General features: G+C 40.0%; 1 protein-coding gene across 1 annotated transcript; it reads right to left on the reverse strand.

The window, feature by feature from the left end:
• Nucleotides 1-2517: 2517 nt before the first annotated feature.
• Nucleotides 2518-10450, reverse strand: LOC125305719 (mannose-binding protein C-like). The gene is made up of 4 exons (XM_048260639.1): nt 10149-10450; nt 9850-10026; nt 4329-4350; nt 2518-3204 (listed from the first exon to the last, which is right to left on the reverse strand). The coding sequence occupies exons 1-4, from the start codon at nt 10369-10371 to the stop codon at nt 2688-2690; spliced, it is 939 nt and encodes a 312-aa protein (XP_048116596.1). The 5' UTR covers nt 10372-10450; the 3' UTR covers nt 2518-2687.
• Nucleotides 10451-15483: the final 5033 nt, after the last annotated feature.

A 15483-nucleotide genomic window follows, 5' to 3' on the forward strand; every position in this document is an offset into this window, starting at 1 on the left:
TATCAATCATTTCTTATTTAAAATGTGCAAAATTGGAAATGTCCTTGTTTGACGTATCTTGTCAAGTTACCATAGCACTGAAATATTTCACAGGTCAGAAAACATAGACAAATTTAAAGTCTAGAAAAAAACTGTAAAACAGAAAAAAAATAGCAAACTCAAGTGTTGCGATATAAGCTTGTGAACTCAAGTCCTTGTGTGAGCAAAAGGCATTGAATATTGACGCCAGAAGGCATATATCAAATCCTCCATGGTGTTGCTTTGAAATGTTCATATCAAATTTGATATTTCATATCAGATCATTTGTTTGATCTACTGCCCTCTGGGAAGAGGTACAGAAGCCTGCGCTCCCTCACCACCAGACTCACCAACAGCTTCATACACCAGGCTGTTAGGATCCTGAACTCTCTCCCCCCTCCACCCTCAGCTACATAACATCCTGGACTTTTACACCCAAAATGGCTGCCTTGCACTACTCCACTTGCACTACTCCACTTGTACACTTGCACACTTGCAACTTGTTGTTGTTGTCCTGTTGTCCTGAACACTTCTGAACACACTTCTGCTGCTCTTACATAACTTGCACCACTATGCCACTTGCATACTTAGGTCAAACAAAACTACCTCAGCCATTTATTGGCCTGACTTTTGCACTATTATATTGACTGTCTACTGTATGCACAATTGCACAATTTCTACCAAATTTTGCTGCTCTTATTTCTTCATTGTATGTGCCTTCTTATTTTTACTTTTTATATTGTTTACTTGAATGTTATGTTTGTCTGTGGACCTAATTGGTAAAATATGTCTTGTCTCCACCGTGGGATAGTAGGAAACACAATTTCGATCTCTTTGTATGTCTTGACATGTGAAGAAATTGACAATAAAGCAGACTTTGACTTTGACTTTGAAATCTGCAACAATTTATATAGATTATTGTTATATGCCATCCACTCATGATTATAAAAACGTCAGAAATTGGTTCTGTCAACCCATTCCAGTGTTTTCAATTAACATTTGCTGTGTTCATTGAATATTTTATGGATCCACATAAATATATAGTTATACAATCTATGAAACAACCTGTCTATGTGCATTACGTTGATGATTATGAGAAGCACAGCCTTCAGCCTTGAAGAGGGGGGAATTGGAGAGAGTTTGTTCCAAATAAGCCCTGCTTAAATATTTGTTTTCTAGGGCAGTGGTAAGCTGGCTCAAACACACCACTTATTGAATAAACAATCATGAACGAGTTATTGATAATCGCTGTGACATTTTCCTGATGTTTCATCGTCACCAGTTTGTTATGGAGCAAGTGGACTTCACAAGAGAACATCTTAAGCTTTGCTTTTCCACTTTAGCACTCCATCTGTAACATGCAGTGAGTGTGTTTGTGGCCCACAGAGTTATTACTCCGCCAGGTGAACACATTGCCTAAATAGTAAATGAACTAGCATAGCCTACCACACAGCAGTGTGTAATATCAGCGCTGCAGTTTTGCCAGTTCTGTGCAAAGCAAATGAAGCACCTTTCAACAGCCCCAACGCCACTCCCTACTCCTCCAGGTGGTCTATTTGTTACCCAATTGGTGACACAATGGTTGCTTATCAATGCAATGCAATAATGTTCATAGTTTGAATAGCTACATATATGAATAAAAACACATACAATTCCAGTGCTCCAAAAATATAAAAATATAATTTACTGTGGATTTGTAATACTGATTAAATTGACAAAAACAGCTAACACTTCACAACCATAACATTGTGTCCATTCAATGGTAATGGTGCACATTGTACTAACAACAGTGTCAAAGTGTGGTGCTTTTAGTTATGAAAAGATTCAGCCATAGCCTAGAAATCTAGACACACCCTAGCGGCAGCAAATGTAATTAGCAGCCAGGCTAGTCTAGCAACTCTCCGTTGGCTTGCAAGCTGAAAAAATTAAACTTCTATCAGTCCAATCACATTGCGTATAGAATGTTCATGATTGGAGCTGAGGTTGCCCACTTGTTTTCTGATATAAAGGATGATGTTCCCATGTTAAACTTGAAAATCAGGCGACTTACAAGTCAAGTCAAGTTTATTTATACAGCGCATTTCATACACAGGTCATTCAATGTGCTTTACATAAACAAAAGCAAACAGTAATAACAAATAAAAGCATAAAAGGGCAATAGTGAAAGAATAGTTTAAAAGGTAAAGATCATAGTAATAATAATAATAATGAAAAAAACATAAAACGCACAATATAAAATCATTTAAAAATAGATAATGATTAAAAAGACAAAATAAAAGACACAAGGTAGAATCATTTTCAAGGCAGATTCAGAATTTGTAAGTTAGCAGAAAGCATCTGAGAACAGTTTGGTCTTAAGTCTAGATATAAAACTGGCTACGGTTGGGGCCTTTTTAATGTCATCTGAAAGGTAGTTCCAGAGCTGAGCCGCATATAGCTTAGCTGCTTCACCATGTTTAGTTCTAACAGCAGGTTTTACTAACAGGTGTATCTCTTGACCTGAGAGGTCTGGAGGGTGTGTACTGCTGAAGCATGTCTGAGAGGTATTTAGGTCCTGCTCCATTTAGTTTATGAACAAGCAGTAGTGCTTACATTATTTTGCTTTTGCCATGATTGGAAATACTTCCATTTTGATGAGGAGGAAACATTTTATATTGCAGTATTTTTCTTCAGTTGGTCATTTCACATATGATTAGACGATCAGAGTCACAGTTGACATCATGCCATGTGCCAGATACAGAGGTAACAACACAATCTTCATTGCCATTAGCGTTACCTGGCTCACCACTGCCCCACTTAGTGAAAGTTAACAGTTTGTCATTTAAGTCTGAAAATCGTCCCTCCTGCTTCCTGTCTGTTGCTCCAATGTATGGGTGAGTGGAAGGATAAACTGCATGCACATTGGCTAGCGCTTGGTTTTCCTCTTCTGTTCTTGGCAGCACAAGTGTGGCTCCAGCATCTGAGCAGAACTTCAGGCCCTCATCAAAAGTGGCCAGAAGCCCATCAGTCACATAGTACTTCAGCCCAACCTTTCGGAAGGTGCGGTAACCTGAGGCTTTATCAGATGAGGTAAATGTGCCATCAGCAAACATTGCACTACATGACATTGTATACAATGTTTTATTATACGACTCTAAACAATGCAAGTAGAACAATCCATTGACTTGAATGGGATTTCCCAAAGTTCTACCGGTCATTATTTTCATCTAAGGACCTCTAAATAATTACCGCTGTCAATGGCAACAGATTTTCATTAAAAAGTGAAGGCAGACGGTTGATCAGCTGTGTTCTAAAGAACGTTTGATTCAAGTTCAGCGTGTGTGGCGAACTATTTGTTTCTCAGCAAAAGCCACAATGAAACGATAACAAATATATGTAAAGAGACATATTGTGGAGTTTATTTTTTCGTTTTGGCAAGTAGCCGTATAATAAGCGAGATAATGTATAGAACGCCGGTCATTATTGGGAAAATAAGTCCCTTCAGGGCAAAACAAGACCCCCCCAGACAGCAAAATATATTTGGGACAGATCTTCATTAGCATTTGGCGCAGATCCTCTAAATGGACCTGCCCCGGGGTAATTTCTTCCAACGGGCCAATACCGGAACAGGTTGGAATTACGAATCAGAGACAGAACTGGCCCAGTACAGTTAATATTGCCATGGCATTTGGTACGGATCTGGCCCAGACTCATATTCTACATCTGGGGCTCATCTGGCCCACACAATTTGTAATTTTCAAAATAGTTTTTTATTTTAAAAAGGCAAAAGAGAACACTGTGTCCGCTAGCCTAAGCTTAGGCCTAGGCCTACAACATAACACAAACCAATATGTGATATATAAGGCTTATGTTGATAAACAAACTCCACTAAACGCACTGAAAGAAAATGTCATGTTAACATAGTCCGTTGCATCTAACCGGCTGATGTCTCGATGATGATGACGGCGCTCAGCTGTGTCGGAGGAAGATTACTGGCAGTCTGGGGAGCACTGAAAGCACAGAACAGTTGGGCGATCCTGCAGATCAGCAGGTCGGTGGACTTTGACAGCGACAGTTTGTTGTTTCGTGAGAGTTCTTCGACGTTAGCTAGGCTACTCAATCCAGACTGCAGGGCAGGCTGCTATCATGGCAGCTCGCAGGTCAGCAGCAGTTCCTTGGTCGCGGCAGCGGCAGATCTCTCGCAGAGGCTAGTAGGTGTCCTGAGAAATATTTTCGAGCAGACGGTGAATAGCAGCGCCGTTCACGGATGGATGTCAGAGGACCAGGGCAAAAACTAGCCCAATGGACTAACGTTAAAGTTAGGCATCAACCTGTGATTCTTTCTCACTGCTCCTGTTAGACGTACAAAAAGCACACAAAGCGAAGAAACAAAGAGTAAATATTAGATTCAACATCCAAAGATTATTTATTTTATAACAGTATACGCCAACAACGCATTGCATCCCAAACCGGATAAACTGGAGGACAGCAACAATTCTTGTGGATCTTCGATAAAAAGCCTAGTGTTTACAGCCAAGTTTTTCCACTCTAAATCCATTTTAAACAGGCTTAAAAAACGCTGGCCGTCTATGCAATACCTGCAGTGCTACTAGCAGCAAGGCTAGCTACAGACAAAGTGGAAGCGTTAAGCTAATGGCTACGAATTTGCAGCTAACACACAATGGACACGATATTAAGCGATTTTGGTGAATAATAAGCAAAGCTCACCAATTTAGCCTTAAAGCTCATGTTCACATAGTTGTGGATGCATGTTTAAAAGAACCTAGCAGCTAGACTACAAGCTAACCGTAGCTACTACCCAGCTTGTCTGACACGTTTCAGGTTGTCAGAATTTCAGAGTAAACTAAGTTGGTAAACTTTCATGTTTCATACAGGCCTAAATATTTAGCAGACTAAAATGACATCAACACCAGTTTACATTTAAAATTATACTTGTATAATGTACTTACCAATAATCACAAAGACGGTGCAGCCTGTAGTCTTCCCCTCTGCATAATCACATAACGCAGAGTTGCAGGTTTATGTGGGGGAAAAGTGTTCCGTTAGTTGTGGCGCGTCAGGTCTGCACAGCTCCTGCGGATCTGGCCCACACCCGCCGGGCGGACTCAATTCAGTTGTGGCGCGTCTGGTCTGCGAAGGATACAAGGAAGTTTATTGTCACATGCATATAGTTACTGGAAGTAAGAAATGCAGTGAAATTATGTCTGGTGTCAGCCTATTTGTGCAAAGTGGGGGGGGGGGGCACCAACAAGGAGCACCCAAGAGCAACAGGGGCAAGGAAAAACTCCCTTACCAAGGAAGAAACCTTAGGCAGATCCACGGCTCAAGGGGCTAACCCAACTGCCAGGGGTCTTGGTGTGTGTGTTGGGGGGATGACAGGGTGGTGCTGTGTATGTGGGGAGAGGGCAGTGTGCAATATGTGTGTTGGAGAAGCTTCCTCATGAGACAATGTGCTGTGTATTGGGGGGGGGGGGTGTGCTGTAAGACAGTGATGATGTAAGTGTGTGTGTTTTTTGTGTGTGTGTTGGGGGCAGAAAGGCTAGGCAATCAAGGACATGGGTAGATGGAGGAGAAATCAAAAATAATAAATAAAAAGTTCTATGGAGATGTGCAAAAGTTGGAGAAAGTCAGATATGTGTGTGTGTTTTGACGTGTGATGAAATAAGAAAATAAATAAAAGGTCTATAGCATAGGGTGAGGGATGTAAAAGTGCTAAAAGTCTTGTAGGTGTGTGTGTGTGTGTGTGGGGGGTTCATGAGTGCTGAGGAGTGAATGAGTGCAAAGTCAGAAGCTGCCCCGGATAGGCGCCGCACCCGCTGGATGGACTGTCACAGTCAGAAGCTACAGACAAGTCTGGCGCAAAGTTGGTGCAGATCTGCATAGTGAGTGTGACTGCTGCGCGAATCTGCTGATTCAAAAACGGATCTGGCACAGATGTAAATGCTGTCTGGGCCTCCACTGGCTCGTCGGGGTCCGGTTCGCCCTGTCGGGACTTATTTTCCCAATAATGACCGGCGTTCTATACATTAGGTTTAATGTGTACTTTTAGAAAGTATACTTCAAAGTAGATGTTATTAAGTTCAACTTCAGTGTACTAAAATTAAATATACTTATTGTGCAATATTCAAAGTGTTTTTGTAATGTACTTTTCAAAAATGTACTTTGTTGTTAGTGTATTTTAAATGGTAAAGAAGTTTATTTAGTTTAAGTGTATTAAATTGCTAATACTTAGAGTTGTAATATAGTGTACTTATGGAAAGTATATTTTTTTGGTAGGCCTAATACATTGTTTGTATAGTTTCATAGTCATCTCACCTTTAATAAAATACTAATGTGTAGCCTTTAGGCCTGATATGTCAGCCGCATGGATGGCAATGTGCAATAACCTAGCCTAGACACACTGATCTATCAGTTTTGGTCATCAAATAATATTTTTCTTTTGTTGATTTTGTGTCTTAGTAAGGTAGTAGCCTATACGTTTGTGATGTAGAGGTTGTGAGGGGATGAATGTGTCATTTTGTTAAATTTATAGGCAACACAGTTAAATGTATAGGCAGTCCAGTTGACCAATAACATGGCTGTTTGAATTTGAAATGGAGTGGGCGGATCTGTGCACCTTTCCAGCAAAATGTGGTGTGAGCAAACATTAACGTTATTTTATACAGTCTATGCTTGTAACTTTATTTGCAAGACAGATGGACTGTAGAGACCAGAAAATACATACGTTTACGTATTAGGTTACAGGTTTGTCCAAATTAAAGATACCATAAATTCTAGTCATGCCAGAGACGTTGGTCCTACAGAGCCAGAAGGACTCGTAATATGAGATAACAAGGGCTGAAGCCAGTTGGATCTAAAGTGCCAAGTTATTCGTTATCAGGTGAGTCCCAAAGCATATTGTTAAATGATTCTGATGTAGCTTACTCTTTATGACCTTCGGTAGTCTTTGGAGAAGTTAAATTGATGGCTTAGCAATCTTTCAAGAGTTTGTTTTTATCCTTGCTAGTACAAGCTAGCAATGCCAGATCACGTTAGCTAATTTAGCTAACGTTAAGTCATAAACCTCGACCCAGATCCCTATCAAGAAGAAAACTACATTAAACTAGCCTGCTTTGTGTTTGTGGGATTATTGACAAGCGTTGGCTAGCACTAACGTTAACGTTAGACAAACTATGATGGAAGAAAGTGTGTTCTTTAGTATTATGTGTGGCAACGTTTGCCTAAAGTTCACCAATGTTCTTTAGCATTATGTGTGGTGTAGGCTACCTCACAGAAAGGAGGATGGTGCTAGGCTAGTCACACTTCACATTCATTAGGCATGCTAATGACATTGTAGCTGTTTTTTTTATTTAATCGTGGAGACATCTTTTAAAATGAGTCTACAGGGCAAATTACATGCATTTTATGAAGTAGAACGTTTTTTTTTTCACCATTGATATTAGAGGGGGAATTAAACCTGGTGTTCTACTAAGTTAGTGCTAAGAAGCTTAGGCTACATGATTGATATTATGCCTTGGTTTGCGATATATTTAGATTTTTTTTTATTATTCGTGTTTGACAGAGCATTCTAGTTCATTTCATGGTAGTGTTTGTAATTTACCTAGTTTTAATATGTAGCCTAACTATGTTTTTACAGGTGTTCTTGGACAGTTTTGAAACCGAGATGTCTGAACGCCTCAAATAATCAGCAGTAAAGGTAAATATTCTTCATCCAGGACCTTGCCCCATTACTCTTAACCCTTAGGGAATGTTGAGAAATGAACGTTCTAAAGAATATCTGGGTTCATTAAATTCAACATAGAATTTTAGAACCTTCAATTGTTGCGGAACTTGTTCAAAAACCTACACCTTTAAGGGTTAAAGCATAACTCAAGCCAAAATGCAACCTAGGGTCTTTTTGTGAATGTACCTGAGTCAAACTTTCATTTGAAAGCATAATTAAGTCAGAAGCGCCACCATTAAGCTTGACTGTATTGTCGTTTCTGGGTCAAATGCCATTTTGAATGGGAGTCGTAGGGGCAGAACTATTTTGATACATGATGATTTTGATTCATGCATCAAAATAGTAGGCTAGTGTGCCCCTACGACTCCCATTTAAAATGCCATTTGACCCAAAAACGATAATACGGTTGTATTGGAAACAAAGGAATCTAAGGTAATCAAATGCAGAAAACACTGCACTGGTTGCACTCATACTCAAATCGGTGCCAAGGTGCACAACGCTTTAAGGATAGACTACCTGGGCGGGTCTACCCATACCAGGATGGCAAACAGATGGTGTCAATACCAATTTGACCCATAAAAAGTAAATGTCAAATAGGTACAGATAATCTGAATTAATCTCATCATTGCCAATGGATTTCTGTGTAAAATATTGTTTATCTTGTAAAATGTTGTCCATCTTCTTTCTGTTCACAGACAACAGAGACAAATTCTTTAATACCAAGGTCAATGCATTTGACTGCTGTCCAGCCCCGGGTTGCCACCGAAAACTTTATGCATCTTGGACTGGAAGATGGTGTTCTAGTAAGGAAGCTAGCTACCACAGCTTTTGCCACCACATCTCAGTGTTGGGAGGGAAGTTCACTCACTGCACAACTCTACCAGCTGTACCTTTCCTCCTCAGCCATGATCCGTAACCACCATGGTTTTCTTTCTGGGCCAGAAGACTTTGCAAACAAATAAGCAATAAATGATCATGCATTACAAATTTAGCCATGTTAGACTGTTAAGTTGTTGGCTTGTAGGCTGGGTGTCCAGTAAACAATTTCAAGCTTAGAGGGCAAATTCTCTCACCTAGGAGGGTAAACAACTTTAGTTTTTCATGAAATCAGCATTTTGAATTGATGGTCTACCAATGAGGCTGTAGAGTATCGCGACACAATAGTGGCAAAAAGCATTTGCGCGATAAAACATACATTCGGGTGTATAATAATATATATATTATTTCACACACGTATATATTAAATGCGTGCGTGCAAATTCTCTCTGCGCGTGTGCACTCAGAGGAAACTGCTCCCCAAGCATGGAAGAAAATGCTGCGAGCAAGGAGGAATCTGACCAGCGCTCCAAACAGAAACAGCCACTCGAAAAATCTATGCATGTGAAATAATATAATATGCCCAAATGCATGTTTTATCGCGTTACCACATCAAACTTGAAAAGATATGCTCAAGAGATCCATAACTTTCATAAAAAAATGTTTTACTTTTGTTATGGATGAATATTATGTTTTGTTTTCATTCATGTCAATAAAATGTTTTTCTCCTAATCAAAGTGTAATTTGTTATGTAACAGAATAGGTAGGAGAGTACTAATAGTACCATTTTAAATCACACTAATATTATACTTAAATTGCATGCCTTTATAATGCTTAAAGTATCTTAAGACTATACTTTTATTAACATAACTGCCAACTTTCAAGGCACTTATTGTAGTCAGGAAATACATTTGAAGTTAATTTAAAATATTACAGAAGCATGCCAAATGAATAGAAATGAGGATAAGAGTGTATTAAAAATACACTACTACTCTATTATTAGTTATACTGTAATGCCTTTTAAGTACATTTCCAATACACTTGGAATGTTACAAAATTGTACTGCGACTGTGTTCCGAATGCTCATAAAATCTGTTTTTGTATAATGTACTTAAGAACACTTAAAGTTTGAAAAAAGTTGTTCCATTTTAGCACACTAATTACACTCAAAGTATAGTCAAGTTGGTATTAAGTCGAACTTAATACATAATTCAATACACTTAATTACACTTGGATTTGATGAAAAAAGTACAAACTGTACTTTCAAAAAGTATACTTTTAATAGTTTTTACCTTTGTACCATTTTGACAGACATATTGTAAGTTGATCTCTGCAGTTATTCTCTACAAGTGTCCACCATTCCCCTGCATTACCCAATGCTCCTGGATCCCCTCTGTCCCCCTTTGGGCCAGGTGGACCCACTGGACCAGCTGGACCCCTTTCTCCTGGAGGGCCCTGCACTCCCACTCCTGTAAAGAAGACAAGCATGTGTTTGGGGTTTTAGACATGAATACATAGACATGAATACATGAATACACCATGTACCTGGAGAAAACACACAAAAAACACATGCACACGCACACATACACACCAAGATCTCCTTTGTCCCCCTTGGGTCCAGGAGCTCCCTCTCTGCCATCTTTCCCATCTCTTCCGTCTTTGCCAGGGAGGCCGTTGTGCCCAGGGGTGCCAGGTATGCCAGCGAGGGCAGGGCAGCTGAGGGCTGGAGGCTCCAGGGATTGAGCTTCTCGCACGATAAGCAGCTGAATCTGCAGCAGCAACAGCACAGAGACACAGAGTGGGGATGCTGCCATGCTTTCACTAGCTCCTGACTGACCGTCTGAAGTGATCGAGAGATTCAGGTATTTATACAGATCCTTGTCCAGATCATATGCTGTAAGTTCATTACAAATAAACCCTGCTCAAAGATTTGCTTTCTGGGGCAGTGGTAAGCTGGCTCAGACACACCTCTTGTTACAGTAATATTGTCTCAGAGATTACAGCAATTTACAGATTTTTTATGAAAATAGCTTAGAGTAGAGAATGAGGAAATAAAGACATAATTGGGACTAGGTTGATATTATATCTACTTAACTACTGTAGCTAGCTAACATTAGCAATAACTATGCTAGCTAGGCTAGCTAACGAGGAAACTACAAATATCTGTCCATTTGGCATGTTTTCCCACTCGACATTATAAAAGAAGTAGTGAGACAGTCGTAAATCGCGGGCTGTTATCCCAGTGGACACAACCAATCCAATATGATATGTAAACAAACCTCCGTGATAACCCACCCTCAATGACAGCTACAGCCAGGCAGTATGGCTTGTTGGGTTGATGATGTTAGACAGTGGCCTCCGGTCACAGATGAAGGTACAAGCGATCTTACAGATTATTAATGAAAATAGCTTAGAGTAGAGAATGAGGGAATACATAATTGGGACCAGGTTGATATTATATCTACTTAACTACTGTAGCTCTAACGTCAGCAATAACTATGCTAGCTAGGCTAGCTAACGAGGAAACTATAAAAATATCTGTCCATTTGGCAACAATAAATAAATGAATGGATATTAAATAAACGAATTCATGTTATTCATTTGTGACCATTGTTTATCTAATTTTCACATTTCAAAAGGAAAGGGTAAGGTACAGCTAACTGCTATCTGTGCAAACCGTATGGTAACGTTAGGCTACCAGACAGGGGCAGTCGTATTTTGTGTATCTCACATTTTTCTTTTGTTCCAACTGGTAATTTTATTGCTACTATTGGAACAATTGAAAACGGAACATGTTTTCCCACTCGACATTATAAAAGAAGTAGTGAGACAGTCGTAAATCGCGGGCTGTTATCCCAGTGGACACAACGAATCCAATAGGAGTCACTGGCGCAATGCTACCCAGCAACAGCTCAGTAATGGCGCCCGCTTACTTCCAGTAGTTTCGCCGGATTCATGTATAGGTTTAGTCAGTTTTTTTCTTTTTTTTTTTTTTTTTTCTTCGCATGGCCAATTTTCCGTCAAGGATTCCCGGGACACTGAAAGACCGGGGTACACGAAACTTGGTGGGCATGTAGCCCCACATGGATAGTATGGAACTATTGTTTTTCGTTTTGATCTGTAGCCCCCCCGCTGGACTGGACCCCTGAAAGGAGGGTAGGGCAGACAGTTTTCTGTGAATATCTCGTGAACCGTAGGGTTTAGGAGGACCACCTTTTTTTTGTATGTTGATCTTAAGGGGCCATTTCAACCCATTCCATAACCACTCATTTCATGTATAGCACCACCTAGTTAAAAACAAAAAAGTAAAAATGAGGTGTTGTAATCGCAGGTATTTGTGACCTGACATGGTGAAAACTGCACAAAATTGGAAGTGTAGGATCACTATGACACCCTCTAAATGCACGCCAAGTTTTGTGGAATCCTGTTCATGGGGGGCCATAAAATAAATTAAATTATGTGTACATTTAGTGACTGTACACCAACAGAGTTTTCTGTGAATATCTTGAGAACCGTAGGGGCTAGGATGACCAATTTTTTGCATATGTTTGCCTCCAGGGGCCATGTTAACCCATTCCATATGCACACATGTGCATAAACAGATACAGTACACACGCACACACATAGGATAGGATAGGATAGGATAGAACTTTATTGTCACATAGTCACAAGTACCAGTGAAATTGATCACATACAAAGAGTAGACATATGTACACACACAAGCACATGCACGCACGCACGCACACACACACACACACACACACACACATAAACACGTACACGCACACATGCACACAATTCAAGAATTTCTCAGAATTATGAACAGGCAAGATGGGGTGGGTTTGTATAAAATGTATTTTACATGTGAAATCTATGAACTAATCACGTTTTGATACTTGTTGTCTAGCAGATACCAGTGAGAATTGAGTGTGAATTATGCAATTCAGTGAGACAGTTAGAATCATATATGCCTTTCACCTTTTGTTTTTAGCCAGCAGCCAGACCAGCAGATACCCTGACTTTGCTGAATTACTGAAGCTAAGCAGGCTTAGTTAGTACTTGGATAAGAAACCTCCTTGGTAGAGTAGGTTCCTGCTGGAAGTGGTTTTTATCAATTCCAATGCCCTATTGCAGTGACAGGGACACTGTACTGCAGGAGATGTTTTCCTTTGCATGAATGTTAAATTGTGGTCCTGACTCACCATGGTTGTTAAAAATCCCATGGCATTTATTGCAAAGAGTAGGTGGTTCCCTGATTTGCTGGCTAAATACTTTACATTTTATGTTTGTTAACATTTTTATATTATGGTGATTCACTAGTCCCCTACAGTATTTTGAAGGAAAGAACCAGTTCTGTATGCATTATTGTAACAAATGGGCTATGTTATTGGTAAAGTGGTTGAATAGCACGCTACACATGCACACACACGACACGCACAAACGCTACACAGGCACACACACTCAATAAACACACACAGAAGCACACATATATACAAAAACAACCACACACTCTGCACACACTCAATTACAAACACAAAAAAGGAACAAAGCAGGAAATGAACACAATTTGACAAACGTGACTTATTTTTGTGGAAAAAATGTGCTGGACTTGGGAGCTTGTATTGGCTAGCTTTTGCCCTGGGCCTCTGACATCCTTCCCATCCATTTGTGAGCCTGTGCTGCACTTCACCGTCTGGTCGAGGATTTCTCGGGACAGCAGCTGGAGCTACTCTGCGAAAGATCTGCCGAGGCCGTCGAGCTGTTTCTGACCTGTGAGCTGCCATGGCAACGTTAACGTTGAAGAAATCTGCATCACGGACCAACAAACTGTCGCTGTTAAAAGTCCACCGAGTTGCTGATCTACAAGATCGCCCACGACTTCGGACTGTTATGCTTCCAGTGATCTCCAGACTAACAAGGCCTAACGTTAGCGTTATCTTCAGACTGCCAGTGAGTTCACCGGGTTGGTCAGTTGTAAAGAACTTTGTTGGCGTTGCATCGGTTGTGGAGACACAGCCATGTGCAGTTTCACACGAGTCATTATTGCCCTTGGACATTTTCAGCCTGTTGGAAATTTTATTTTTCATTTTTATTTATTTTATTTATTAATTTGTTTGTTGTCTGTCTTATATGTCTTGGTGTCACGGGTACGCTGGCGACTACGCTGCTCCGTCCGGCATCTTTTGTCTTTGTTAGTCTGTGTCAATGACAATGTCTTACTGTATATGTGGAGCGCTTTGGGTTGCACTCTGTGCATGTTAAATGCGCTATACAATAAAACTGACTTGACTTGACTTGATAACTGTCCGGCTGGAGTTTGCTACAAAATCTGTGAGTGAGTGCATGTAAGACATATCATGTAGGAGAAACAGCTTTGACGAATGAATAACTATTATGACGCATCTAAGATACACTGAACACCTTGTTTGCTGGCCCTTATCTTCTTAATCTTTGTTTCAATTACTTTATTTCTCCTTCATCCGGTTGAACCATAGACTGTATGGGTTGAACAGTGAAGTGGTTTGCTTTTAAGGACCTCTATTCAAATGGTTGTGTAAACAGGAAAGTACACTGTGTAAATGAGCTCAGGAATTCCAGTATACAGAATATGATCAGAGTTAAAGATGGGAAGAGAACCCTGTCACTGTCATATCTCTGATCCCAGTGTGGATCACCAACCATCCCAATCACAAGATGATTCCACAAGCAGCATGAATGAGAGCACTGTCCGTGCACTGGCCAGATGAGATTTTAGGCCTGGCCTTAACTGAGAAGCACAACAAAAGGCCATATGAATAAACAATCATGAACGGGTTATTGATAATCGCTGTGACATTTTCCAGATGTTTCATTGTCACCATCACTTCAATATCTGACAAAAGGACCCTGAACAAACTGATCAACATTTTGGACAATGAGTGTTATCCACTCCACAGCACTATTACAAAGCAACAGGGGCCCTGGCCCCACCTGAAATTTCATTGGCCCCTGAATGGCCCCTGTACCGTCAATCATCAATAAATGTCAAACTTGTTGAGAACGATGATCAGAGATGCAATTCCATTCCCAAACAACTGGTGGCAGTAATGCACCTTTTGAAGCTTGAAAGCTAAAGCACGCAACGAACTGCTTAGGTCTGTGCACGAAAGAAAGAATACATTTGGCTAACCAGAGAACTCTCGGCTAATGTGAAGAACTGATACATTTGGGTAACGAAAGTATCAGCTAGTGTGAAGAACCGATCAATGGCAGCGTTTCATCCTCCACAGAAGTTTCTTGGTGAGTCACAAATCTAGGCTATGTGAGTTATCATTAATATGTGAAAAGGACGTTTATTTGTTGCTGTTAGGTTTGTCAATTAAATTATAAAGCAGCAGCAAGCTGCTAACGTTACTTAGTCAGTGAACTGTTAACATTAACTTAACGTTAGGTTACCTGAGTTCAGCTTTGAATTCATTGTTGGCATGCTGATAGATTTTATGCATGGTAAGGTAACATTAATGAGTCAGGTTAACATTAATGTATGACATTTTTGAATGGCGTTATATGAAATGGCACTGCAGAGAAATAGACATCCTGTTTGTTTGGGGTCCAACATTAATATGCGCCAGTGCGTTTGATTTTTCGCTTGAGGAAAAGGTTTAGCAGCTGCCAACATTAACGTTAAATCTCATGAGAATGCAAGCCTAATTGAGGGGTAATGTTAGCTAAGCTAACACTACGTTTTTGTAGAGTTAATGTGAGCTATCATTGCAAAGTTATTAACCACTATTCTGAGTTTATTTGATTCATGGACTTCGCATGAATTCTGTCTCAAAGTAGAGTTTCATTGAGATAAATTGGTTAAATGTTCTATCCTATTCACTCAAGCTTTATATGATTTTTTTAAAAATAATAACTGTTTTTACAGTTGCTAGACGACATGC

Source organism: Alosa alosa, chromosome 13 (genome assembly GCF_017589495.1).
Source record: "Alosa alosa isolate M-15738 ecotype Scorff River chromosome 13, AALO_Geno_1.1, whole genome shotgun sequence".
Taxonomy (NCBI): domain Eukaryota; kingdom Metazoa; phylum Chordata; class Actinopteri; order Clupeiformes; family Clupeidae; genus Alosa; species Alosa alosa.